This window comes from Meles meles, chromosome 21 (assembly GCF_922984935.1).
Source record: "Meles meles chromosome 21, mMelMel3.1 paternal haplotype, whole genome shotgun sequence".
Classification (NCBI taxonomy): domain Eukaryota; kingdom Metazoa; phylum Chordata; class Mammalia; order Carnivora; family Mustelidae; genus Meles; species Meles meles.
The window spans coordinates 26,809,840-26,832,114 of NC_060086.1; the positions used below are offsets into that span (position 1 = coordinate 26,809,840).

The window sequence follows — 22,275 nt, forward strand, 5'->3', positions numbered from 1 at the left end:
TCTTTGAGGCTGGGGAGGCAAACAAAAAAGGAAGCCGGGGTGTCCTACCCTGAGTGGGCCTGGCATCCCCAGCGTCTGGGCTTCAAGGGTGTATACATCCTCTCCACCAGAGGCCTGCTGCTAGTACGTGTTTTTCTCAAGGTCATCTTTAAGCACGCTTGCGTGACCAGTACAGATTCTCATTACTTATGTTCTAAGCAGTATATGATTCTGAGGGACGGTTACACTTTGCCCACCTTGCTGCCAGCCCTCTGCCCACCCCGCACCTGCTTCTTTTCTCTGTTCCTGTCTCTGCCCCATCTGCTCTGCCCCATCTGCCCAGTTCACATCCGCCTCCCCTCTTGTCATCTTGTCTCTGGCCGCTTCCCGTCTCTTCCCTTCTCCGTCTCCGCTCCTCCTCCAACTCTTCTGCTCAACGCACATTCAAGCATCTTTGCCCCTTTCTCTGCCCTCCTCCTCCTCCTCACTCCTGTGCCTGTCCTCTCTCCTCCCTCTGTCTCTCATCCATTGGGAATAGTTTGTTGGTGGCTTTACTCAATTTCAAGCAGTAAAGACCTCTAGACCCCTACACACACCAGCCATTCATCTGGGGGAGCCCTGAAGTTACAGACCCAACCAGTCCCTGTGTGCAAGGGGCTCTTAGTGAATGAGTCACATTTCTGCAACTTAATAAAGCTCTTATTGCGTATGTAACTTCCATCTGCCTGTGGCTTTGGGTGCGGCCCCCTGTAGGGGAATGCCAGTGACCACCTCAGTCTGGATGACTGAGCCACAGAGTGAGAGGGAGGCGGGAGGCTGGACCCTCAGTGGGCAGAATGGGCGGGGGCATGTGCTGGGAGACAGGGTAGTGCCACCAAGGGGGCGGCACCTGCTCTTCGCCCCCTGGGAACTGGCCCTTAGCTGTTGGGTGGGTGGGGCTTGGCTTTGTCTTCACCTTCAAGGGGACAGTCCCATCACTTCTCCGTCATCTCCAGGCTATATTCAAGGACAGGTGTGCTCCATAATCGGTGTGGTCCAGACCCCATGATTCTACTTGGTGACTTCTCAAATAAACGACAAGACTCAGGGAGCCTGGGGGCCCGGAATGCTTTTGCCGGCTCGTTGTTCTGCATGTCGGTTTCCCTCCCGCACAACTCATTTGCTGTGCATCTGGATTGCAGGGAGTACGCCTGGGGAAATGACATGGTTTTGCTCCTGAGATTTGAGACTATCTTATTTCACTTGATCATCTCTTATTGATGAGCTCCTTCTTTTCTTATATTAAGGAGACTATCTCCAACTTGCTGTGACAGCTTTATCGGCCCTTTTGTGGCTGCGTTTCCAGCCAGCTAAGAGAACTGCAGTCACATTAATTCGGCATAAATAACAGGACGATCCACTGGCTGGGGATGTCCGCAAGCCCAGAAGGCTGGCTCTTCCTGAAGCTTCCTCCTGCGGTGGGTAGTGTGTGTGTATTTGCCAGATACTCTGAGATCCGGAGCCACTATGTCCAATGCTGACCTGGTGGGGACTTATAAAAGCCTTTTAGGCTCTGTGGGTTCAGACTCTCTATGCAGTAGGAGGTCCTTCCTTTTGAGCTTGTACGTGCTGTAGGACAGACAGAAGTTTTGGGGTCAGAGTCACCTGATTTGTGTCTTGCCTCTGTGCATAATAACTAGGAAGTTGCTGATGAGTGAAAGAAAAGTTTTAATGTGGTTATGCTATTCATTAAGCACCTGTAAACATTTTACATGTAGCAATCCATCTATTTTCACAATCACTATAAGAGATTTATTTTCTTCATGAAGAAACTGAGTCATATACACACACTCAGGTAGTCACTTTGGTTCAAGAACACATGCTTTTGACATGTTTTGATTACATTTCACAATTAAACATTAAAATCTCAAGGTTGGAAAGGCTGTATAATGTTTATGCTGAGTCAGATCCCTTGAGGGGCGGGAGTCACAGGGCTGCTATGTAGGGCCCTTCAAGTTGGGCACTGCACAACTCCAGGACGACCATTCACTCAGACCAGGGATCAGCAAACCGTGACCCTTGGGACAAATCTCGCCTGACTTCTGTTTTTGTAAATAAGGCTTTATAGGAACACGGAATGACATGTTCATTTATTAACTATCATCTGTGCTGGCTTTCATGCTACGTTGGCAGAGCTGAGTAGCTGCAACACAGTACAGCCCACAAAGTCTAAAGTGTGGGCGATCTGGCTCCTTACAGAAACACTGGGCTGACCATTCTCCCAGAGGACAGTTTAAACACCCTTGAGTGGTTCCGTGTGGCAGCCCTGGAGCCGGAGTCTAGCAGAGTTCTGAACGAGTCGGCTCTTCCTGCCATGCAGGTAACTAGGAGAACATAGGAGATAGCAATCTCTCTTTCACAACTATGTACACTGGGCCCAAAGACTCGGGACAAGGATGGTCATGGAAGCACTGTTTGCTACAGGAAGGTGTAAAGATAATCCGAAAATCCACCTGTAAGAGATTTGTCTAAATAAAGGCAGTGCATTTATGCAATGACAGATCACACAGACCCATGTGTGCTGAAATCTGTCGCTAGCAATTCACACAACCGTGCATCTCTGTAACTGTGGAAGTGCTGCGGCCGCTGTATTTTGTTACTCTAAAATGCCACTTCCTTTGAGATGCACCATGGTTTTATGTGCCACTAAGAAGGAAAGGAATTGGCCACCATACAATGCCTTTAATTGTAAGATGCATCCTTATTTCAGAGATTTCTTAATTTGAGAAAAAAAAAACCATCTGTATCCTAGAATAGATGAAATATGATTTCTTTATGTATTCCTGTAAGAATACATGTATTTATGAAAATGCACAGGAAAAAGTTTTTATGGATACACATGCAAGGATATAGAGATGATCTATCCCCAGGAATGTGAGTGAAATTGAGAGAAGGGGGCTGAAACAGAACTTTCGCTTTTTAATCTTTATGCCGCTGAATTGCCAAAAAACTTTACGAGTGTGTATTACTTATTTTTTTTACGTATGTAATTCCAAATAGTATATTTTAAAGGAAAAATGCTAATTAATTAGATAATACTATAAAGTACGTGGCACAAAATTGGAGGAGAAATAATTTCATTCTCTCTCTCCTCTCTGGTCATGCAGCAAGAAATTTGTGCACTTAAGAGAGACAAAATATTGGGGTGCCTGGGTGGCTCAGTGGGTTAAGCCTCTGCCTTCGGCTCAGGCCATGATCCCAGGGTTCTGGGATCAAGCCCCGCATCGGGTTCTCTGCTCAGCAGGGAGCCTGCTTCCCCCTCTCTCTCTGCCTACTGGTGATCTCTCTCTCTTTCAAATAAATAAATAAAACATTAAAAAAGAGAGAGAGACAAATATTGGGAATGTTTTCTGAACACAAGGTGTATTATAAATTTAAGACGTCATTGCTACTTATAAAAGGCTTCTGTTTACAGACAGATATTTGGTCGATTTTAAATTTTATTTATTTTTAAAAGATTTGATTTATTTATTTGACAGGCAGAGATCACAAGTAGGCAGAGAGGCGGGCAGAGAGAGGTGGAAGAAGCCTCCCTGCTCTCTCCCTGAGCAGAGAGCCCTATGCTGGGCTAAATCCCAGGACCCTGGGATCATGACCTGAGCCGAAGGCAGAGGCTTTTACCTACTCAGCCACCCAGGCGCCCCAAATTTTTAGTCTTCTATTTTCTGTTCTTCCAGAAAGACAGTTCCTCTGTTAATTATAGTTGATAATGAACTCTACAAATACCACACAATGTGAAGAGGTTTTGGGTTCTTAGCTTCCATGAAAAGCATATCGATGAGAGTTTTTCCATGTGCCTTTCCTGCACACAGAAAATTTAGGAAACAAGTGACTTGTTAGCCATAACCACAGGAACTACATTATTCATACCATTTCCAAGTGAATGTTTGTACACAGGCATTTTTTTCCCCATATTCCTTCTCCATACTGCTGAAGGAGAACGGGGACAGGCCTGTTCAGAATAATAAATAACCCCCACATCATCTGCAAAGTGGAAATTTAACTGGGAAACTCCCCACATCCCAACCAGAATGGGAACATTTCTACAACTCGCACTGTTGTATTTTCCTCATTTTGGAAGACAAACTGGCAACTTGTTAAGTCATGATGTGAGTAAAAAGACTTTTTTACACGGAAAGGGGACATTTATGTGAACAAAATCGGGATGATCGATTCCCAAGTTGTAAGACTTTGCGGGTCACTTGGTCCAGCCCACTGGTGTCCTGTACCACAGTCTCCATGGCTGGGGCTCAGCTTTGGCTTGTGCACCGTAGGTACTTCAAAGGACTCTGTGTTCAACCAAACAGTGAAAGCGCAGTGCAGTAATAACTGTGATAGCAGTGCCGGGGGATGGGACGGCTGCTGTGGTCTGTAGGTCCAGCAATACTTCCTAGAAATGGCAGACACTGTTGGTTGCTCTATCAGTTAAAATGGCTTATTTAGCTGCATGTAATATAGTACTTTAATATCGGCTAAGTAAGAAAGATAATGAACTGATACAACTAGGAACTTCGGAGAGTAGCAATCACAGAACTACTTTAGTGGTTCAAGGATGTAATTCAGGAGCCAGGTGCTTTTCATCATCATACTCCCCCCGTATCAGCTTATTAGTTTTTCATACTTAGGCTTATTGCCCCATGGTTGCAAGGTGGCTGCCAAAGCTCCAAGAATCATGTCCTCTCACCATCAAGTCTAACGACAAAAATCAGAAGGGTAACCAGAGACAGGGAGGGAGAGAGAGAGCTTGAGCTCATTTCATGTTATTATACTTTTATCAAGGAGGGCCAAGATGAAGCCCCTTAGAGGACTTCCCCTTCCATACAAACGTCTGGAAACAGAGCGCATGGCTCCCTAGCTGTAGGGGAAACTGGACAGTGAGCATCTTGTTTGTTTGGCCTTTATAACACAAGGTGGACGAAGGTGGAGTGCTGAGAAGGACTCTTGGGTTCACCGATTGTCTGACGTCATCACCCGCTGTGCCAGTTGCTCTCCGTTCCTTTCCGGATTTGTTCAGGAATGTGATTGGCGGGGAGGATGGGTCCTCTCCAGTCCCCAGTGATGACTGGGTTAAGAGATTCCGTTCCTCCTGGTGTCAGGAATGGATGGGGATGGAGTTCTGGCCGGCGACGTGTGAGAAGTTATCCCGCAGAACTCTGAGGAGCTTCTAGGAGACTGAACCCCTGTGTTAGGGGGGAAAGGGAAATGCCCTCTTCCCCTCTTTCAGAATTTCAACAATTTTGTTTGATGTTTTGGCACTCGGAGTTACTGCAGTCCTTTTAAACCAGGAAAGCATTAAGCGTGAAGACAAAACCGCAACACATCAAAACGGAAGATTGGAGAGATGGAAAGGGCACTTATCCATCTGAACTCTGGAACTTCCTACCTCTATACTTTTTGTTCTGCGTATCTTTGGTTTGCTCCTAAAAGCAGAATTCTGAGGGCAGAGGGCTAATATGCCCCTTGTTGGGTGGTGTGATATCAGAGAACACGTGAGGGGGACAGGGAGGAGGAAGAGCCCGTATGGGAAAGCATTATCAAGTTGGCGGCCCTGAAGTGTGACTGTCCCCTAAGAAGCCCTGTAAACTGCATGTCAGGCCAGTGCCTCTAGAGGGCTGGAGTGGGGGGATGCTTTCCCCACCAGCTCTCATCTTCCAACGGTCACAGGTTCTCCTGCGGTGTGCTGATTGCCTCGGACTTCTGAGTTTGCATGCCAGGGTACCAGCTCAAGTCCCACAGCGCCCAACAGCTTGGCACTAACAGGGAAGCCTTGGGGAGATGAGAAGTGTGGGGTCCAGGTGAAGGGGTGAGTTGGGGCGCAGTCTGAGGGCACCTGCTTCTCATGGCATCTCAGGGGTGGTAGGAGTCGGGTGAAGCGGTGTCTCACGTGGTCCGCCCCTTGCATCAACAAGAGTGCCCTGTTGACCTCCGCTTTTGCAAACAAGATGTCCTTCCTTCTTCCCGGAGAGAAAATGTACAAGTCTGATTAGTCACAGAGTCCGCATGCAGCTGGGAGCCAGCTAAATTCTCAGACAAGTCTCTCAAGGCGGGAGAGTTTGTAAAACTATGATCCCTGCTCCTGCGGTTGGTGCGGAGCTACTCGTTCCTACGCCTCACCTTCACCCTCCGCTACCCTGCGAAGTTTCTCTGAGCCCTTGCCCTTGTTGGACCATGGCTCCTGAAACTGCCGGTCTTCTGTTCACATGGGGCATGGGGGCAGCACAGGATGCTTCAGTGACTTCTCCCAGCCCCCATTCTGTGTCTGCGCCCCGAGTGCCTCATGTACTCAGAATCAGGGAAGCTCACTTGCACTTGTCCCTCGTTTCTTTGGCTCCTTGCCCACCGGCATGAGGAACCCAACGCACTGAGAGGATGACAGTGGCACCTAGGAGGTGTTGCATTCAACAGTACATAGCCTGTTGTTTAAGGGACTTGGCGGTGGAGTGCCCGCAGCGGTGACCCGGAAAGGCCAAGTTTGCCTCCTGCAGAGCACAGCACCTTCGGGCCTCGGGCACACCTGTTACAGAGTTTTGCCCAGGGCAAAGGGCGGGAGGTGGGGGAGGGCAGGGAAAGGCTCCGGTCCACTCCCCCAAGGGTGATGCTCTGTGGCCGGGCACAATGGGTGGAGGGTACCCACGCTGGGGCGTTCAGGTTCTCCCTCTTGTATAGGTTACATTCCATTGGGGGTTGTCAGGATCCCCACTGTGCCCCTGACATCAGGCCAATCAAGGCCGGGTGTTGGAGGGACTGCGGGCCCAGCACCGTGTCATACTGACGTGCAGAGCCAGTTCGTTCCAGAGCTCCTGCGTGGAGGCCACCGAGTCTACATTCTCTGGGGTGTAGGGGGGGCAGCGTAGTTTTCACAGACATGTATCACGTACCAGAAAGCAGGAGGCTGGAGTGCATTTTGTTCATTCCTTCATTCAGCAGAAATTGTTGAGGGTGTCCTTTGTGGTGGGCCCTTCCTTTTGGGTGGGTGGAGGGTGTTCAGTGATCGGGAACACATGATAAGCAGGACTGACAGGATGTCTGAGGTACTCACCACCTGGTGGAAAAGACAGGAAGCAAATAATGACCCATGAATCACGCAATTGCAGTTCTGTGTTGAGTGCCTAGATACAATGTGCACTAGTTTGTAATTTAGGCAGTCAGTTTATGCTGCGGACAGACGGCTCGGACAAATGGTCTTAGGGTGTGGGAGGGTGTTCCGTTAGAGCAGGGCAGGAGTGTGAACCATTAAAGGAACTGAGAGAATGTCCTTGAATGGGGCCACATAGGGGCCCCTATAGGGTCGGGAAAAAGAACGTTTGGGGTGAAGACTTGCACTTTTCATAGGTTCTTGGCGACTCAGCAGAGTGACTTAAAGCATGGGGTCCAGATCCAAGCGGATCATAGCTCTGCCTCTTATGAGCCACGTTCCTTAACCATTGTACGTGTCATTTCCTGATGTGAGCGATGGGGATGATGATAATCCCACTTCACAGATGACCGGAAAGATGAAACGATACTTGACATTAAAGAAACACTTAGGGCCATGTCGGACATGTAGTGGTGTCAGTGGTGGTTGCTTCAGTGAATAGACAAATACAGAAGTTTTGAAGACCTGGAGGCAGTCTGTGGTGACTTCTGTGAACGTAAATGGACTCCACCCAACTTCATGGGCTCTCCAGCTCTCAGGTGCTGCTGACCTCGTGTGTGGCACTGCTGAATTAGAAATGATTTTTGTCAGAGGAACTGCTATTTGCTAAGAGACTCTGAAGTGCCACTGCAACTATCAGAGAGAAAGGAAATAGTTTTTAGTTGCACATTACGATTTCATTTACTTAAAATTGTTGTTGGTATTGATTTAATATTCGTTGGTAACAGTTTGTGCAAACCTGCTAACTTAAATTCAAATTTAAATTCAATTTTAAATAAATTAAATTAAATTAAAATAAATAGAGTGAAGTGAAGTAAGTCTGTCTTGGAAGAACAAAGAACGTGATTCCACTTTCAGGACGAACCTAGAGAAGTCAAAATCATAAAACGTACAATGGCCACTGTAGGGGGTTGCAGGAAGAGAGTGGGGAGTTTCTGTTTAATAGCTAGAGTTTCGGTTGGGGAACATAAAAAAATATTGTGCAGAAGGATGGTAGTGAAGGTTTCTTAATGCCATTTCACGTCAAAGGCCTGTACACTTAAAGCAGTAAATTTCATGTACATTTTACAACTTAAAAAAATGGCAATTAAAGCTGAAGATGTCTTTGTACTCTTCTCCGGCTGAACTCACTCCCTCCTTCCCACTCTAGAGACAAGCATAATTATAAGCACTACCTTTTATTTTTTTTTTTTAAAGATTTTATTCACTTATTTGAGAGAGAGAGAGAAAGAGAGGGAACACAAGCAGGGGGAGAGGGATGAAGGAGAAGCAGGTTTCTGGCCAAGCAAGGAGCCCGATGTGGGGCTTGATCCCAGGATCCTAGGATCACGACCTGAGCATCCCAGGCACCCCCTGTTTTTTTTAAAGATAGCACTATGTTTTATTAAAAAGAAAAAAAAATTCATACCTTAAAAAACATCTTGTTTTTCCACAAAACATTTAACTGGAATAATCTAGTTCATCCCTTAACTGCTGTGTCCTAGTCTCATCACATCACTAGATCACACTTTACTTATCCCATTTCCCCGCAGATGGCATTTAAAGTATTTCCAGGCTTTACAAAATAAACAGTATCTTTGCCCAGGTGGATTAAAAACTCAATTTGCAATATATGCTCCTTTTCAATATGACTAGATTTCTCTTGATTCTTTTCTACGTAGTTGTATCAATTTATTCCACTCATCGTAGAAAAGATTCTCCCTCTTAACACCGCCAACACGATACATAAGTCTGTCGGGTAATAGCATCACATTGTGATTCCAAGTAAAGATCAGTGCTTCTGGCTTCTGCCTCTGGGAATAGACGGTTCCTATCCTTTGTCCATCCATTTTCTATTTGCTTGTCTTCTAATTTGTAATTCTTTATATTTTCCAGATAGTCTTCTCCATGTTATGTATGTTGCAAATCTTACTGCCAGTTACTTGAATTTTCACTTTAAGGCATAAAGATGTTTTACATTTTGATGTAATTAAAATTCAGTAGCCTTCTTTTTTTTTTTTAAAGACTTTATTTATTTATTTGACAGAGAGAGATCACAAAGAGGCAGAGAGGCAGGCAGAGAGAGGGGAAGGGAAGCAGGCTCCCTGCTTTGCAGAGAGCCCGATGCGGGGCTCGATCCCAGGACCTGGGATCATGACCTGAGCCGAACGTATAGGCTTTAACCCACAGAGCCACCCAGGCGCCCCCAGTAGCTTTCTTCTTGTATCTGTTTAACAAATCCTTAATTGCCTTGATAGGACAGGAAAGTTCCCTTATAATCGAATATTTTCCGGTATTTTCACTATTCATTTACTGTTACTTGTTTTTAACAAACCTTAATTTACCACCAACTGCTTCGATTCCACGGGTTATCGTGAAAGATGAACCTCCTTTAGTAGTCTGGAAAAAGAAAGAACACAATTGTGTTTTTAGGAATTTCTTATGCCAAATTGGCAAACATCACACTACATCACAATCTAATGTCTAACTGTCATTAGATTCAAAAGAACTTTACCTACACAGCGGATCTTTTTTAGTTTAAGTATTATAAAACAAAACACACAATAGCTTTTCTTTTCTGTACGATCAAGATACCGAAGCATTCCTGAACAGAGTGAGACAGTAAAGATGCTTACCAAACTGGATGCAAGACGAAGCACATGAGAGGTTCCTAAGTTGCTGGAGTCCTCAGATCTGCTGCCGGCTTTAATGAACAAACTTTTCTTGATGCAGGAGCATAGTTTTCCAGAGAAGCCATCACTAAGCCGTTTGGTAATTTGGTAAACTGTATTTAAAATAAAGTGAGAAGTGATCAACGCTTTTATATTACCAAAGACAGACAGGCCGTGTGTGGGTTCCAGTGAGCCACTCAGTGGGCCTGACCTCAAGGTCCTGAGGCTGTGAAGGCACTCCTGCAGGGGCGGCCGCGGCTGTCACTTTGGGAGCAACTGTCAGGGAGTAAAATCTCTAAACACAAAAAGACAGGTTACACACATTTCTCTCAAGAAAAGTGTCTTGTATTCTGGTGCGCCCACGCAACAGAAGGTGTTCAGGGATAAAATAACTTCATGGGACTGGGAGGATTTAGTTAACTTATTACTTCCCAGCCACTCTTAAATCTCTACTTATTTGTGATTTGTAGAATGTGAAGAAATACCTAACCCTACATGCTCATTTGTTTAGAATGGAAAAAACCACTGTATTTTCTTTTCCCTGTTAACTATCTTATTAAAGCTTCAGGTAGTTCTTTCTGGCTCCAAAATGCTTTGGAATTTTTTGAAAAATTGTAGGACTGCCACATCCGTACCCTTTCATAGATTTTAGCGTTACTAGTTTCCTTATCTGCCCAGAGTCTCATTTTAGTTTACTTCCCAAGTGAAATGACTTCATCTCTATAATCATTTTAGTGACCTTTAAAAAAGACAAAGTATACCAAGGAAAATTCCCCTAAGACCTCAATGTTTCGCACAGTATCTTCACTCTCTTGGGTGCTAGAGTAAGACCACACAACCAAGGCTTTTATTTCTCTAACTAATATACATGTTTATCACCCGGAGATTAACAACATTTCTGGGCCTGGTGCTCCCAGCATACCGTCTTGCTCTCCCCACAACACACACACAAACATGTTTAATACACAACACCGGAGCAATCTAATCCCTTCCTTCCACACGGAGTCTGTTTGGTGGTAAGTAATCAGGCCTGTCCTACTCCAATACACTACTGTGCTGGGACACATCCTTCTGATAAATCGGCCCTAACAACAAAATGCTTACCTCCACGGTATCTGGCCTTCGCACCAGGTAAACCAAGCCCACCCCTCCTGTTGAGAAACTGTTCTGCAACTTGCCTTAGGACACGGTGACTCACACCTATTTCAATAGAAACAAAACAGAGCTAGGACCATACTTTTTAAAATACAAATTGTAAAACATGTTTTAAAAATAATATATGGTTATACAATTCAAGTCATTACAAAACCAGTAAAGAAAACAAGAGTCCCCCCCGCCATGCTTCTCTCCCAGAGATTCCCTTTATAGTTCACTAATACACACTCATCTAGAACTTTTTTCGATACTTGTATTAGTATCATCCTCATTTTCTTATTTTTAAAATGCTGTTATTTTATTTATATTGTTTCTAACTTGTCTTTCGTAATTTATATCTGAGTGTTCTAGAGCAAACATTTAATGGCTATAAAGAATCCGTTACACGGGGGCGCCTGGGTGGCTCAGTGGGTTGAGCTGCTGCCTTCGGCTCGGGTCGTGATCTCAAGGTCCTGGGATCGAGTCCCGAATCGGGCTCTCCGCTCGGCGGCGAGCCTGCTTCCCTCTCTCTCTCTCTCTGCCTGCCTCTCTGTCTACTTGTGGTCTCTCTCTGTCAAATAAATAAATAAATAAATAAAAATCTTAAAAAAAAAAAAAATTCCGTTACACGGATGTACTATATCATTTACTTAATCAGTCCCTTCTTGATGGATATTAGCATGTTTCCAATCATTGGCTGTTAAAACAATACTGCACTGTGCATCAAAGAACACTTTTTTTTTTGCTAAACTTAAAACTCAATTAACATAGTGTATTATTAGTTCCAGAAGTAGTTGAGTGATTCATGAGTTACACGTAACACCCAGTGCTCATCACATCATGTGCCCTCCTGAAGGCCACCACCCAGTTACCCCATCCTCCTCTCCACTTCCCCTCCAGCAACCCTCCCTTTGTTTCCTACAGTTAAAGAGTCTCTTGTGGTTTGTCTCCCTCTCTGATTTTGTCTTTTCGTTTTCCTTCCCTTCCCCTATGTTCATCTGTTTTGTTTCTTAAATTCCACCTATGAGTGAAATCATTTGATAATTGCCTTTTTCTGACGGACTTATTTCACTTAGCATAATACCCTCTCGTTTCACCCACATTGTGGCAAATGGCAAGATTTCAGTCTTTTTTGATGACTGAGTAGTATCCACTATATGTAATATACACCACATCAAAGAACACTTTCAAGAGTGAAATGGACCTACAGACTGGGAAAAAAATGTTTGCAAATGATGTATCTGATGAGGATTTAGTATCCAAAGTACATAAAAAACTCTTACAACTCAAAAATAATAAAAAACCAACCCATGGAAAAATGGGCAAAGGACGTGAACAGACATTTCTCCAAAGAAGATATACAAATGCCCAAAAAGCACGAAAAGATGTTCAATGTTATTAGTTCTTAGGGAGACACAAAGGGAATGAAATGCCACTTCACAGACGCTAGGATGGCCATCACCAAAAAGACAGATAATAGTAAGTGTTGGTGATGAAGTGGAGATACTAGAACCCTTGTGCGTCGGGGGAGGGGGGATGTCAAATGCTTCAACTGCATCAGACAACAGTTACCACAGGTCCTGACAATTTTACTTATGATATACCCTGAAGAAGGAACAGGTTAGAACAGGTGGTTCTAACTAAAACTTATATGTGACTGCTTTTATTTACAACAGCCAAAAGTTGAAAACAACTCAAATGCCCAAGTGATGAACAGATGAACAAAAAGTGATCATGGAGTATTTTAGCCAGAAAAGGGAATGGAACACTGGCACGTGCTACAGTATGGATGGACTCTGAAAAGATGCCAAGTGAAAGAAGTCAGTTATAAAAGGCCGTATACTGCCGAATTCCACTTATTTGAAATGTTGGGAGAGTCACCTCTACAGAGACAGGAAGGAGATTGGTTGCCAGGGGCAAGGAGGAGGTGCAATAAGGAGTGACTATAATGAATACAGGGTTTTTGGGAGGGCTGATGAAAATGTTCTGAAATTAGATAGTGGTAATAGTTATAACACCCTCTGAATAGAATAAAACTCATGGAACCGTATACTTTAAAAAGGTGGATTTTATGGTATTTGAATTGTACCTCAATTATGTGGTTATTTACAAAACAAATGAACCAAAAAACAATACTGCAAAAAATATCTTGGTGAAATTATTTTCTAAACCTGACCAACTGTTTCTGTAAGATAAATCCTTAAAGATAAAATCACTGGGTCTAAATGTATCAATATTTAAAATTTGAATATACTTAAAGAGAACGCCAAAATATACGACTTTCTATTCCCACCAACAATTTTTGGGAATGCTTAATTTCTCCAACCCTGGTTAATACTGGGCAGTGTCAATCTTTTAATTTTTGCCAATCTTATGGGTTAAAATTTTAACTATTAGGCAAGGCTATCTTTTTTTTTTTTTTTTAAGATTTTTATTTATTTATTTGACAGACAGATCACAAGTAGGCAGAGAGGCAGGCAGAGAGAGAGGAAGGGAAGCAGGCCTCCCGTTGAGCAGAGAGCCCAATTCGGGGCTCGATCCCAGGACCCTGGGATCATGACTTGAGCTGAAGGCAGAGGCTTTAACCACTGAGCCACCCAGGTGCCCCAAGGCTAACTTTTCTAATAACTGCCTACACACATATACACACACATTTTTCCTACGAATTGTTTGTTCGTGCCCTTCACCTATTTTGAATTACATTTTACTTCTTGAAAACAAAAAACTTGTAAAACCACTTTGCTTAGAGAAATTTGCCCTTTATCATAGGTTTTTCAAATACTGTAATAAGTAGTTTACATAGTTAAATGTTGGATTCTGCTTACTAAAACAAACAACCTACCAGTTAAGATCCTATCACACAGTGCCCGTCTGACATCCACAGAGGACTGAGTTATTAAATATGGTTCAATCCTGTGCTCACATAACTACAGCTTAAAAAGGCTACTCTTAAAGAAACAGACTGACATGCAAGCAATTCCCAACTTACCAAGTCCAATCAAAGCCATTCTCGCACTTGTGAAATGGTTCTGGACAAAGTAAGGCACCTGAGAAAATTAAGAACATTCTGTGAGGTTATGTTGGTATAGATACAAAAAGCTGTAAAAAATTAAAACTGCGGAGCAACAGAAAATACTCAGGCTTAAAAGCTACTGTAGTGAGCTACAGACTATCTAGTGCTGAATTATACTGCTTTTATTTTTTAAACTATTGATTAAAAGAACGAAACGTAACGTGGTAATGGTTACATGACGGTGAATACAGTGAAAACTACTGAACTGTGTGCTGTACTTTTTTTTTTTTTAAAGATTTTCTTTATTTTACAGAGAGAGCGAGAGAGAGAGCGAGCAAGTGTGAGCATGCCCATGAGTTGGGAACGGAAGAGAGAGAATCTCAAGAAGGGTCCATATCCAGTGTGGAGCCTGACATGGGGCTCGATCTTATGACCCTGAGATCATGACTTGAGCTGAAACCAAGAGTCAGACACTCAACCGACTGAGCCACCCAGATGCCCCTGAATTATACACTTTATATAGGTGAACTTTATGACATGTGAATTGTATCTCAGTAAAGCTGTACTGGGGAAAAAAAAAAAAAAAAGGATTAAAAAATGACCTGAAGAGGCACCAGCCTGTCTCAGTGGGTTAAGCCTCTGCCTTCTGCTCAGGTCATGATCTTAAGGTCCTGGGATTGGGCCCGGCATCCGGCTCTCTACTCAGCAGGGAGCCTGCATCCCCCTCATTCCCTGCCTGCCTCTCTGCCCACTTGTGATCTCTATCTTTGTCAAATAAATAAATAAAATTGTAAAAAACAAACAAACAATAGGCCTGAAAAAAATTAGAGCACATACTGGCCTGAATTTGAAAAAAATGAGACTAAGCTTATGACTTTTATTATGTGATTTTAGCAGACGTGTAGCAGATTTCTTTTGTCTTTATATAGATTATTAAAAACAAAGTACTATGAACATTTAAAAAAAATTATTAACATTTTATAGTGGGCTTAAAACCTATCCTCAACAGGAGGACTATTGCTCCCAAGGAGTGAAAATTGGCCCTCGGGGGCAAGAAAAACATTTTACTCCTTTTATTTATAAAACAAATATATATACATGTACATATGCAAACAGAGACAGTGTCTCTGACATTAAAAATTCACTCTGAGCCAGAGTAGAAATAATCGGCTGAAAAGGTTCCTAGGGAATGGGTCATAATGTTGAGAATCGTTAGGCTAAGGTAATGTGACTGAATCAAGTTACCAGAATGTGTGCCCTAAAGCGAATGGTGCCCACATCTCTTGAGTCAGCGTGGAATCCCATTTTTCCCCTACTGAATGCTGCCATCACTCAAAGAATTCTAGTACCAATTTCTTTAGAATTTCCTTTAGACCAAAGACATGTTTAAAAATGCTAATAACTTTGAGGTAACCACGGTTAATATCTTAGTATCTTTCCAGGATGGATACACACACACCTTACTTTCTAAAAATCGAGACTCTGTGGTATATCCTGTTCCTAAATTATGTTTTCTATCCTGAAAATATGCACTGCAAGATATTTAGCAGCATTTCTGGACTCTAGCGGCCAGCTGCACTCCCTCACAGGTTGTTCCAACCAAAAATGTACTCAGATATTGCCAACTGTCCCCTGGGGAAACGGGCCCAGCTGAGATTCTTAAAAGTGCTCCTCACCTCCCCTCTTGGGAACCATCGCTCCACTGTGGTAGCACCCTGACATCTGAGGAATTTGCCGCAAGGAACAACTATGTTTCGCTTGGGCTTGGTGGAGTCGTCTTAAGCAGCTCCTGAGGGCCGGCCAAGAGGCCCTCCCAGACTTCTCTAACAAGACTTCAAGAAAAACACGTAATCCTGGCAGGACACCATAATAAAGTTCTAGAATAGTGACAAGCACTATACAGGCATTAGCTCATTTCTTCCTTAAGATTTTACTCATAAGCCCCCTTAACGGTCACGGAAACCGATGTTCCATGATACACTAAGCAGCAGAGGCCAGAGCTGACAGGGCGAGGGTGGAGGGCTAGGTCTACGCCGGCCCCTGGCCCCCAGAGCTCACGGTTTCCACCTCGGGCACGCAAGTGCAGCAGTGACCTTCAGAGGTTTCGCCACCGACTCGCTTCACCGCCGCTCTCAAGCCCTTTCCCTATTCTCTTCAGGTTTTCCGGCGTTAGGTCTCTTTTGCTCGTAGCACGACCCGGGCCTCCAATGCCCGACCCACCCGGCTTGCAGACCACATGGCCCGCAGAGTCCGTCTGAACGGCCGACGGAAGCTCAAGGCCCCGGAGCTCCAAACCAAGCACCTCCGGTCCGTATCACCCTGTTGAGAAACGGCTCCCCAACCTTGCCCCGTGCCCGCCGGCTGTGCTCACCGAGAGGGACCCGGGTCCGCTTCGTAGCTTCTCGGCTCAAGCTCGCTCTAATCCACGGTCACGGCCGGCTGGAAGGAAAGCAAGACGGTGGCCGACGAGTGGCGTTTCCCAGCTCCCCCCGCGCGCTCTTTCCCACGCCGGCGCCGTGAAGAGGACTCTCTAGGCGGACCGCGCTCTACTGCTCCCTGGAGGAGGTCGGGCCAGTCCAATTCCTCCAATTCGCAGTATAGGCCGACACAACGTTCTGTACGGAAATACTCAGAAGATTACTTATTTTGCCACTTTTTGAATTCTCGTCCTGGCGCGGATATCCTGTATCCTGCACTCTGTAATCCTGCTCTACGTCTAGGTCAGCCCATCACACCCCCCACCCCGCCACTTTGGAGTCTCCCGATCGGATTGTCCCCTGACACAGCCCCTTTGCCCCAGACTCCGCCTCAATCCGGCCCCCGAGCCCTGGCACCTGCCGCTCCCCGCAAGTCTGTAGAGGAGATTGGGCCCTGTAGAGAAGAGTCTCCGTATCTGTTTGCCTTTCTGAAGAGACCTGGATTTCGAAGCCGGGCATGACTGCTTCTTGCGTGCTGAAGTCCTCACTAGATCATTAGCCTAATGAGGGTAGAGACCTTGACCAATGAACTCGCTGCTCTGACTCCCGGCACCCGCGGGAGACACACATGGATGAATCCTGAAGTCCCGGTAGTCCTCCCCGCTAAGGTCTCTGCTCTCGTGAAATGCATATTCTAGGCTGGGGCTACGTAGGAGACAAAAACCTAACTATAATTGTCATATGAGAAAAAAGGTTTTGAAGAGTAGGGGGTGTGTGCCGGGGGTAACTTCTGAGCTGAAACCTGCCTATGGGGAGTCATGTCACTATCCGGAGGAGGAAAGTTCATTTTTTCCATGAGTATTAACTGTGAATTCGCCTTGTGTCAGACACAAGATTAAGGCGTGGTCTTTGTCCTTCAGGAACTTACAGTCTCTGCGACTGCAGCAAGGTTGGGAAACCAACAGCATCAATACCATTTGGAGTCAGAAATGCAGAATCTCCATACTGAGTCGAAATCTGCATTGTACAAGATTCATGGGCACATTAAAATTTCCGGAGCGCTGGTGATGCTGCAGACATTTACAAGGCATAGACAAACTTATGTCTAGCTCCTTGGCCTGTGGCTGATTTACTTCACTCCTACAACTGTCTAACAGGATTCCGGGTGACATCTAAGACCCGACCTGGCCATTGAGAATCTGGTGCAAATCCAATTTCTGTGCCTTCAGGGGGCACCCGTCTCAGTCCATAAGACACAGGAGAGTGACCCAAAGTATGGCTGACTTAACACGAATGGTGCATGAGAAGCTTTTAAGTTGTTCATAAATGAACACTATTCCATGTCAACAGTTGTTCTCTGATTTTGAATAGTATGGCAAGCAATGCTGGTAATGAGTTACCTCTTTAAGTACACTGGCAAAAAGAGTAAAAGTAGGTTTAAACAACATTGAGTAAACGATAGGTGATAGATATGGCACAAATCATGAAGGTGTTATACCAATGAGAGAGGCTGGGGAAACACCGCTCTGATCAAGTCGCCCACCTGCTCAAAATTTTTCAATGATTCCCCGTGTTTTTCAGGATAAAGTTCAAATTCATTGACATGGGACATAAACCTCTGTTTCCAGTACTTTTTAAGCATTACCCCCGAATTAGTTGTACCCCTGTGAGTCCAGTCATTGGAACTACATCCAACAGTTCAGCGTAGATGGGATACACAAACACACACCGCTATTTAGAAGGTTCCCTAATTCTTCAATTATACCACCACTCACACCTCAAAACATAACTATGACCCAAACGAAAAATTCTGTTCAAATGTGTCAGGAATTGAAATATAATTCACAACATCAGCTAGGTAAATAAAATTCTAAGTTTAAATGTATTTTGCACCACTGCAACATTTCCTATTAAGCTGTTCACGCCAACGTAGGACTGCATCTTGTGGACAGACCTGACACTTTTTTTTTTAAAGATTTTATTTATTTATTTGACAGAGAGAGATCACAGGTAGATAGAGAGGTAGGCAGAGAGAGAGAGAGGGAAGCAGGCTCCCTGCTGAGCAGAGAGCCCGCTGTGGGACTCGATCCCAGGACCTGAGATCATGACCTGAGCCGAAGGCAGTGGCTTAACCCACTGAGCCACCCAGGCGCCCCAGACCTGACACTTTTTATCAGTGTCCTACCTACCATGGTGACTGCTGCTTAAATGAGGAGGAAGCTGTGTGTGTAGTTGAGAAGGGATGCCATTCTTTCTTTTTTTTCTCCAAATAGAGATCACAAGTAGGCAGAGAGGCAGGCAGAGAGAGAGGAGGAAGCAGGCTCCCTGCTGAGCAGAGAGCCCGATGCGGGGCTCCATTCCAGGACCCTGGGATCATGACCCGAGCCAAAGGCAGAGGCTTCAACCCACTGAGCCACCCAGGCGCCCCGGGGATGCCATTCTTAACATGTGTGGCATTGGTAGGTGTTGTACATTTCCACCTTGTGCTTTTCTTCAGCTCCCAACCAGTCTTACAGCTAATTACATAATTATGGTGATAGAGGAGGCTGGATCCATGAGCTCCGATTCTCATCTTGTGTTTTCATTCCCTTTACCTTTTGAATAATTAATGCTTGGAGTAATAAGACCCCATAATGGAGGGAAGTAGTAAAAGAGCTGAGAATGGAAGACATGGAAGGAGAAAATGGGTGACCAAGAGGATACAAAACAAAGGAGAAAAGAGGGTGGGAAGAAGAACATTCCCTAGATGAGGCTCCAAATTGATTATATCTTCTTACTCATTACTGTTGCTTATTAAGTATATTTTAAAAAATCTCTTCCTCCTTTAGAATACCCATGACCCAGACTAGCATAAAACAAGAGGGTAGGTGACAGAAAACCTTGAAGTTTCTCTAGGCTGCCTTACCAGCTCATGGCATATTTCTGCCACAATGCTAGATGAGGTCCTTCAAACTGTTTCTGCACAGTAGACATTGCAAGCCCTGGGAGAGAAAATGAACAGTCAGGAAGACACTAGACCCAGAAGACTAGAGGAATACATTGCTGGAAAGCTATGTATTTTCATACTGTAGAGTCAAATCTGTCTCTATGGAGCCCATCTTCCTGCCTTGAGCTGCAGTTGGGTGGGTGCGGGGTTGTGAAGGTGGGTGGGGAGGAAAGTCAGAAGGAAGGAGACTTTAGTGGGGGCAAAACAGACTCCAGGAAAGTTTTTTTTTTTTTAATTATATTCATTTTTTTGAGAGAGAGAGAGAGAGAGAGCACAGGCAGGGTGAGTGGCAGGCAGAAGGAGAGGGAGATGCGGACTCCCCACTGAGCAAGGAGCTTGGGATCATGAACTAAGCCGAAGGGAGACACTTAACGACTGAACCACCAAGGTGCCCCAAGAATGTGGTTTGAACTTGGGAACATCACTTGCCATGTTGGTGCCAGAGGCATTAATCCTGGCTCCTCCTAATCCATTGTTCCAATAGTCAGCATTTCCTTCCTTGTTCCTCTCAGAATCCCTTTCAGGAAAATACCACTATTGTCTGGAGTTTTTTTCTCCCTTCTTGGAACTTTACTGTCTTTTACTGATAATTAATTTTTTTAAAGATTTTATTTATTTATTTGACAGAGAGAGATCACAAGTAGATAGAGAGGCAGGCAGAGAGAGAGAGGGAAGCAGGCTCCCTGCTGAGCAGAGAGCCCGAAGCGGGACTCGATCCCAGGACCCTGAGATCATGACCTGAGCCGAAGGCAGCGGCTTAACCCACTGAGCCACCCAGGCGCCCCTGATAATTAATTTCTTAAGTCATGTTTTAGCTTCCTTAACATCCTTAACTGGATGAAAGAAAAACCATTATTGGCATTTTCAGACAAACAGAAATTAAAGATATAGTATAATGGAATCCCATTTACCCAATGCCCAGTTTCAAACAGAATCAGTATTTTACCTTTCTTTGATTTTAAGCTCCTTAGTGGAGAGAGGTATGATTTATAAATGTTTAAGACGACTAGAATCATAATTGGGGGTGGCATGGTTATTTAAATTTTTTTTAAATAAACACTTTACATTTTCAAATCACTAATTTTTGAATTAGTGCACTAAATTGTGCGCAGCCAGGCGCATGATTATTTTGATACCTCACTTAAATGGTCAAAAATCTATAGTCAAAGCTGCTCTAGTTAATGTTTACTCTCCCATTATCTCTTCGATCTGTGCATTTTATTTTATTTTTTAAAGATGATTTATTTGTCAGAGAGAGACCACATGAACATAAGTGGGGGAGTGGCAGACAGAGGGAGAAGCAGGCTCCCTCCTGAGGAAGGAGCCTGAGGTGGGACCCTGGGATCATGACCTGAGCCAAAGGCAGGCGCTTAACCAACTGAGCCCCTAGGTGTCCCATGGATTTGTGCATTTTGTTAAACAGAAACACACATCCTTTTTGTCTTAAAAACTGCGTTTCACTTTCCTTTGAGTTGTGTGAGATCTGAGTTTGCTATGCACCTTTTTTGGTTGATATCAGATGAAAAGAGGGAGAACCCAAGTGACATCAGTTGGGTCATAGGATTGCAAAGACAAGAAAGGAAGAGACCTCGGGGATTAACACCTTCCTGAGAAAGTCTAGATGCCAGTGCTCTACGTCTGAGGACGTTCAGTTTAGACCTCATGATATCAATAAAAATCTGAAATTGTAGAAGCAAGTTAGGCTGATGTAGCTTCCTTTAAATTATTTTATGACACAAGTAGCCAAGAGAGTAAAAATGACTTCTTAGGTGTTAAAATTGCCTTAATTTGGGAACCCCCTGGAAGGCCTAGCCCATTTTTTGTTTCAAAGCCAAACGCATCAGAATCATGGGGAGTACTTGTTAGTGCAGATTCCTGGGTTCAACACTGCTCTGAGTGAATCAGAATCTACTGGGTCTGGACTCCAGGAATCTTCATTTTAAAAACATGTCCCCCAGGTGAATCTAGTGCATAGTCATAAAGTCTGGGAACACCAGCCTAGCCTCTCCCCTATGTAATAATTAGGGTATAGCAGGAGTATATACCTTTACCTTTTTGTTGCTCAAACATAAAGCACAAAGGACAAAAAACTTATATTCATTTTTATACACAGAGGGCTGGTGGAGAGGTGTCAGATGCTAGTTGGAAACACCGTTCAATTAGATTTATAATTTGGGAGTTTTTTGTTTGTTTCTTTCTGTTTGGGCAGGGCCAGGAATTCTTGCTCCAGTGTGATCTAATGAAATAAAATTTTTTTTTAAGATTTTGTTTGGGGCGCCTGGGTGGCTCAGTCATTAAGCATCTGCCTTCAGCTCAGGTCCTGATCCCAGGATCCTGGGATGGAGCCCCACATCAGGCTCCCTGCTCTGTGGGAAGCCTGCTTCTCCCTCTCCCACTCTCCCTGCTTGTATTCCTGCTCTCGCTCTCTCTCTCTCTGTCAAAGAAATAAATAAAATCTTAAAAAAAAAAGATTTTCTATGAAAGAGAGAGAGAGAATACAAATGGGGAGGAGCCGAGGGAGAGGGAGCAGACTCCCCACTGAGCGGGGAGCCTGACATGGGGCTGGATCCCAGGACTTCAGGATCATGACGCCAGCCAAAAGCAGACACTCAACCGACTGAGCCACCCAGCCGCCCCATGAAATAACTTTCTAATCCATATTCATCTTTGATTGACTTCTTATACCAAATACCTTCAAGGCAGCAGAAAAAATCACTATTATTAAAGGCCCTCAGAGGGATAGGTGAGGGAAAATGATGGGTTGATTAGAAGGGGGAAATGGCTCTGTTCACTCCCACCTTTCATGGACCTGGAGACTCCCTAGAAAGCTAATGAATCCCAGTTAGAGAGGAAAAGTTTTGCCCTTCTACTTTTATTAATGTCAGCTTTCCAAGATACTGTGAATTTATAAACCTCACACC

The 22,275-nt window shown here is 44.4% G+C and overlaps 1 protein-coding gene across 6 annotated transcripts; it reads right to left on the reverse strand.

Annotated features, from left to right (window-relative positions):
- Positions 1-6,376: 6,376 nt before the first annotated feature.
- LOC123933820 (cytochrome b-c1 complex subunit 2, mitochondrial-like) lies at positions 6,377-16,466 on the reverse strand. 6 transcript variants are annotated; one of them, XR_006816683.1, is made up of 7 exons: positions 16,323-16,466; positions 13,928-13,985; positions 10,909-11,004; positions 10,016-10,099; positions 9,769-9,917; positions 9,468-9,532; positions 6,377-7,060 (listed from the first exon to the last, which is right to left on the reverse strand). XR_006816683.1 is itself a non-coding variant. In XM_045993454.1 (6 exons), exons 2-6 carry the CDS (start codon positions 13,944-13,946, stop codon positions 7,753-7,755), a joined length of 363 nt encoding a protein of 120 aa, XP_045849410.1. In that variant the 5' UTR covers positions 13,947-13,985; positions 16,323-16,466; the 3' UTR covers positions 7,738-7,752. The 6 variants fall into 6 exon arrangements, 1 of the variants encoding a protein (XP_045849410.1); XR_006816681.1 differs by lacking the exon at positions 6,377-7,060 and adding an exon at positions 7,268-7,716; XR_006816684.1 differs by lacking the exon at positions 6,377-7,060 and adding an exon at positions 7,268-7,719.
- Positions 16,467-22,275: the final 5,809 nt, after the last annotated feature.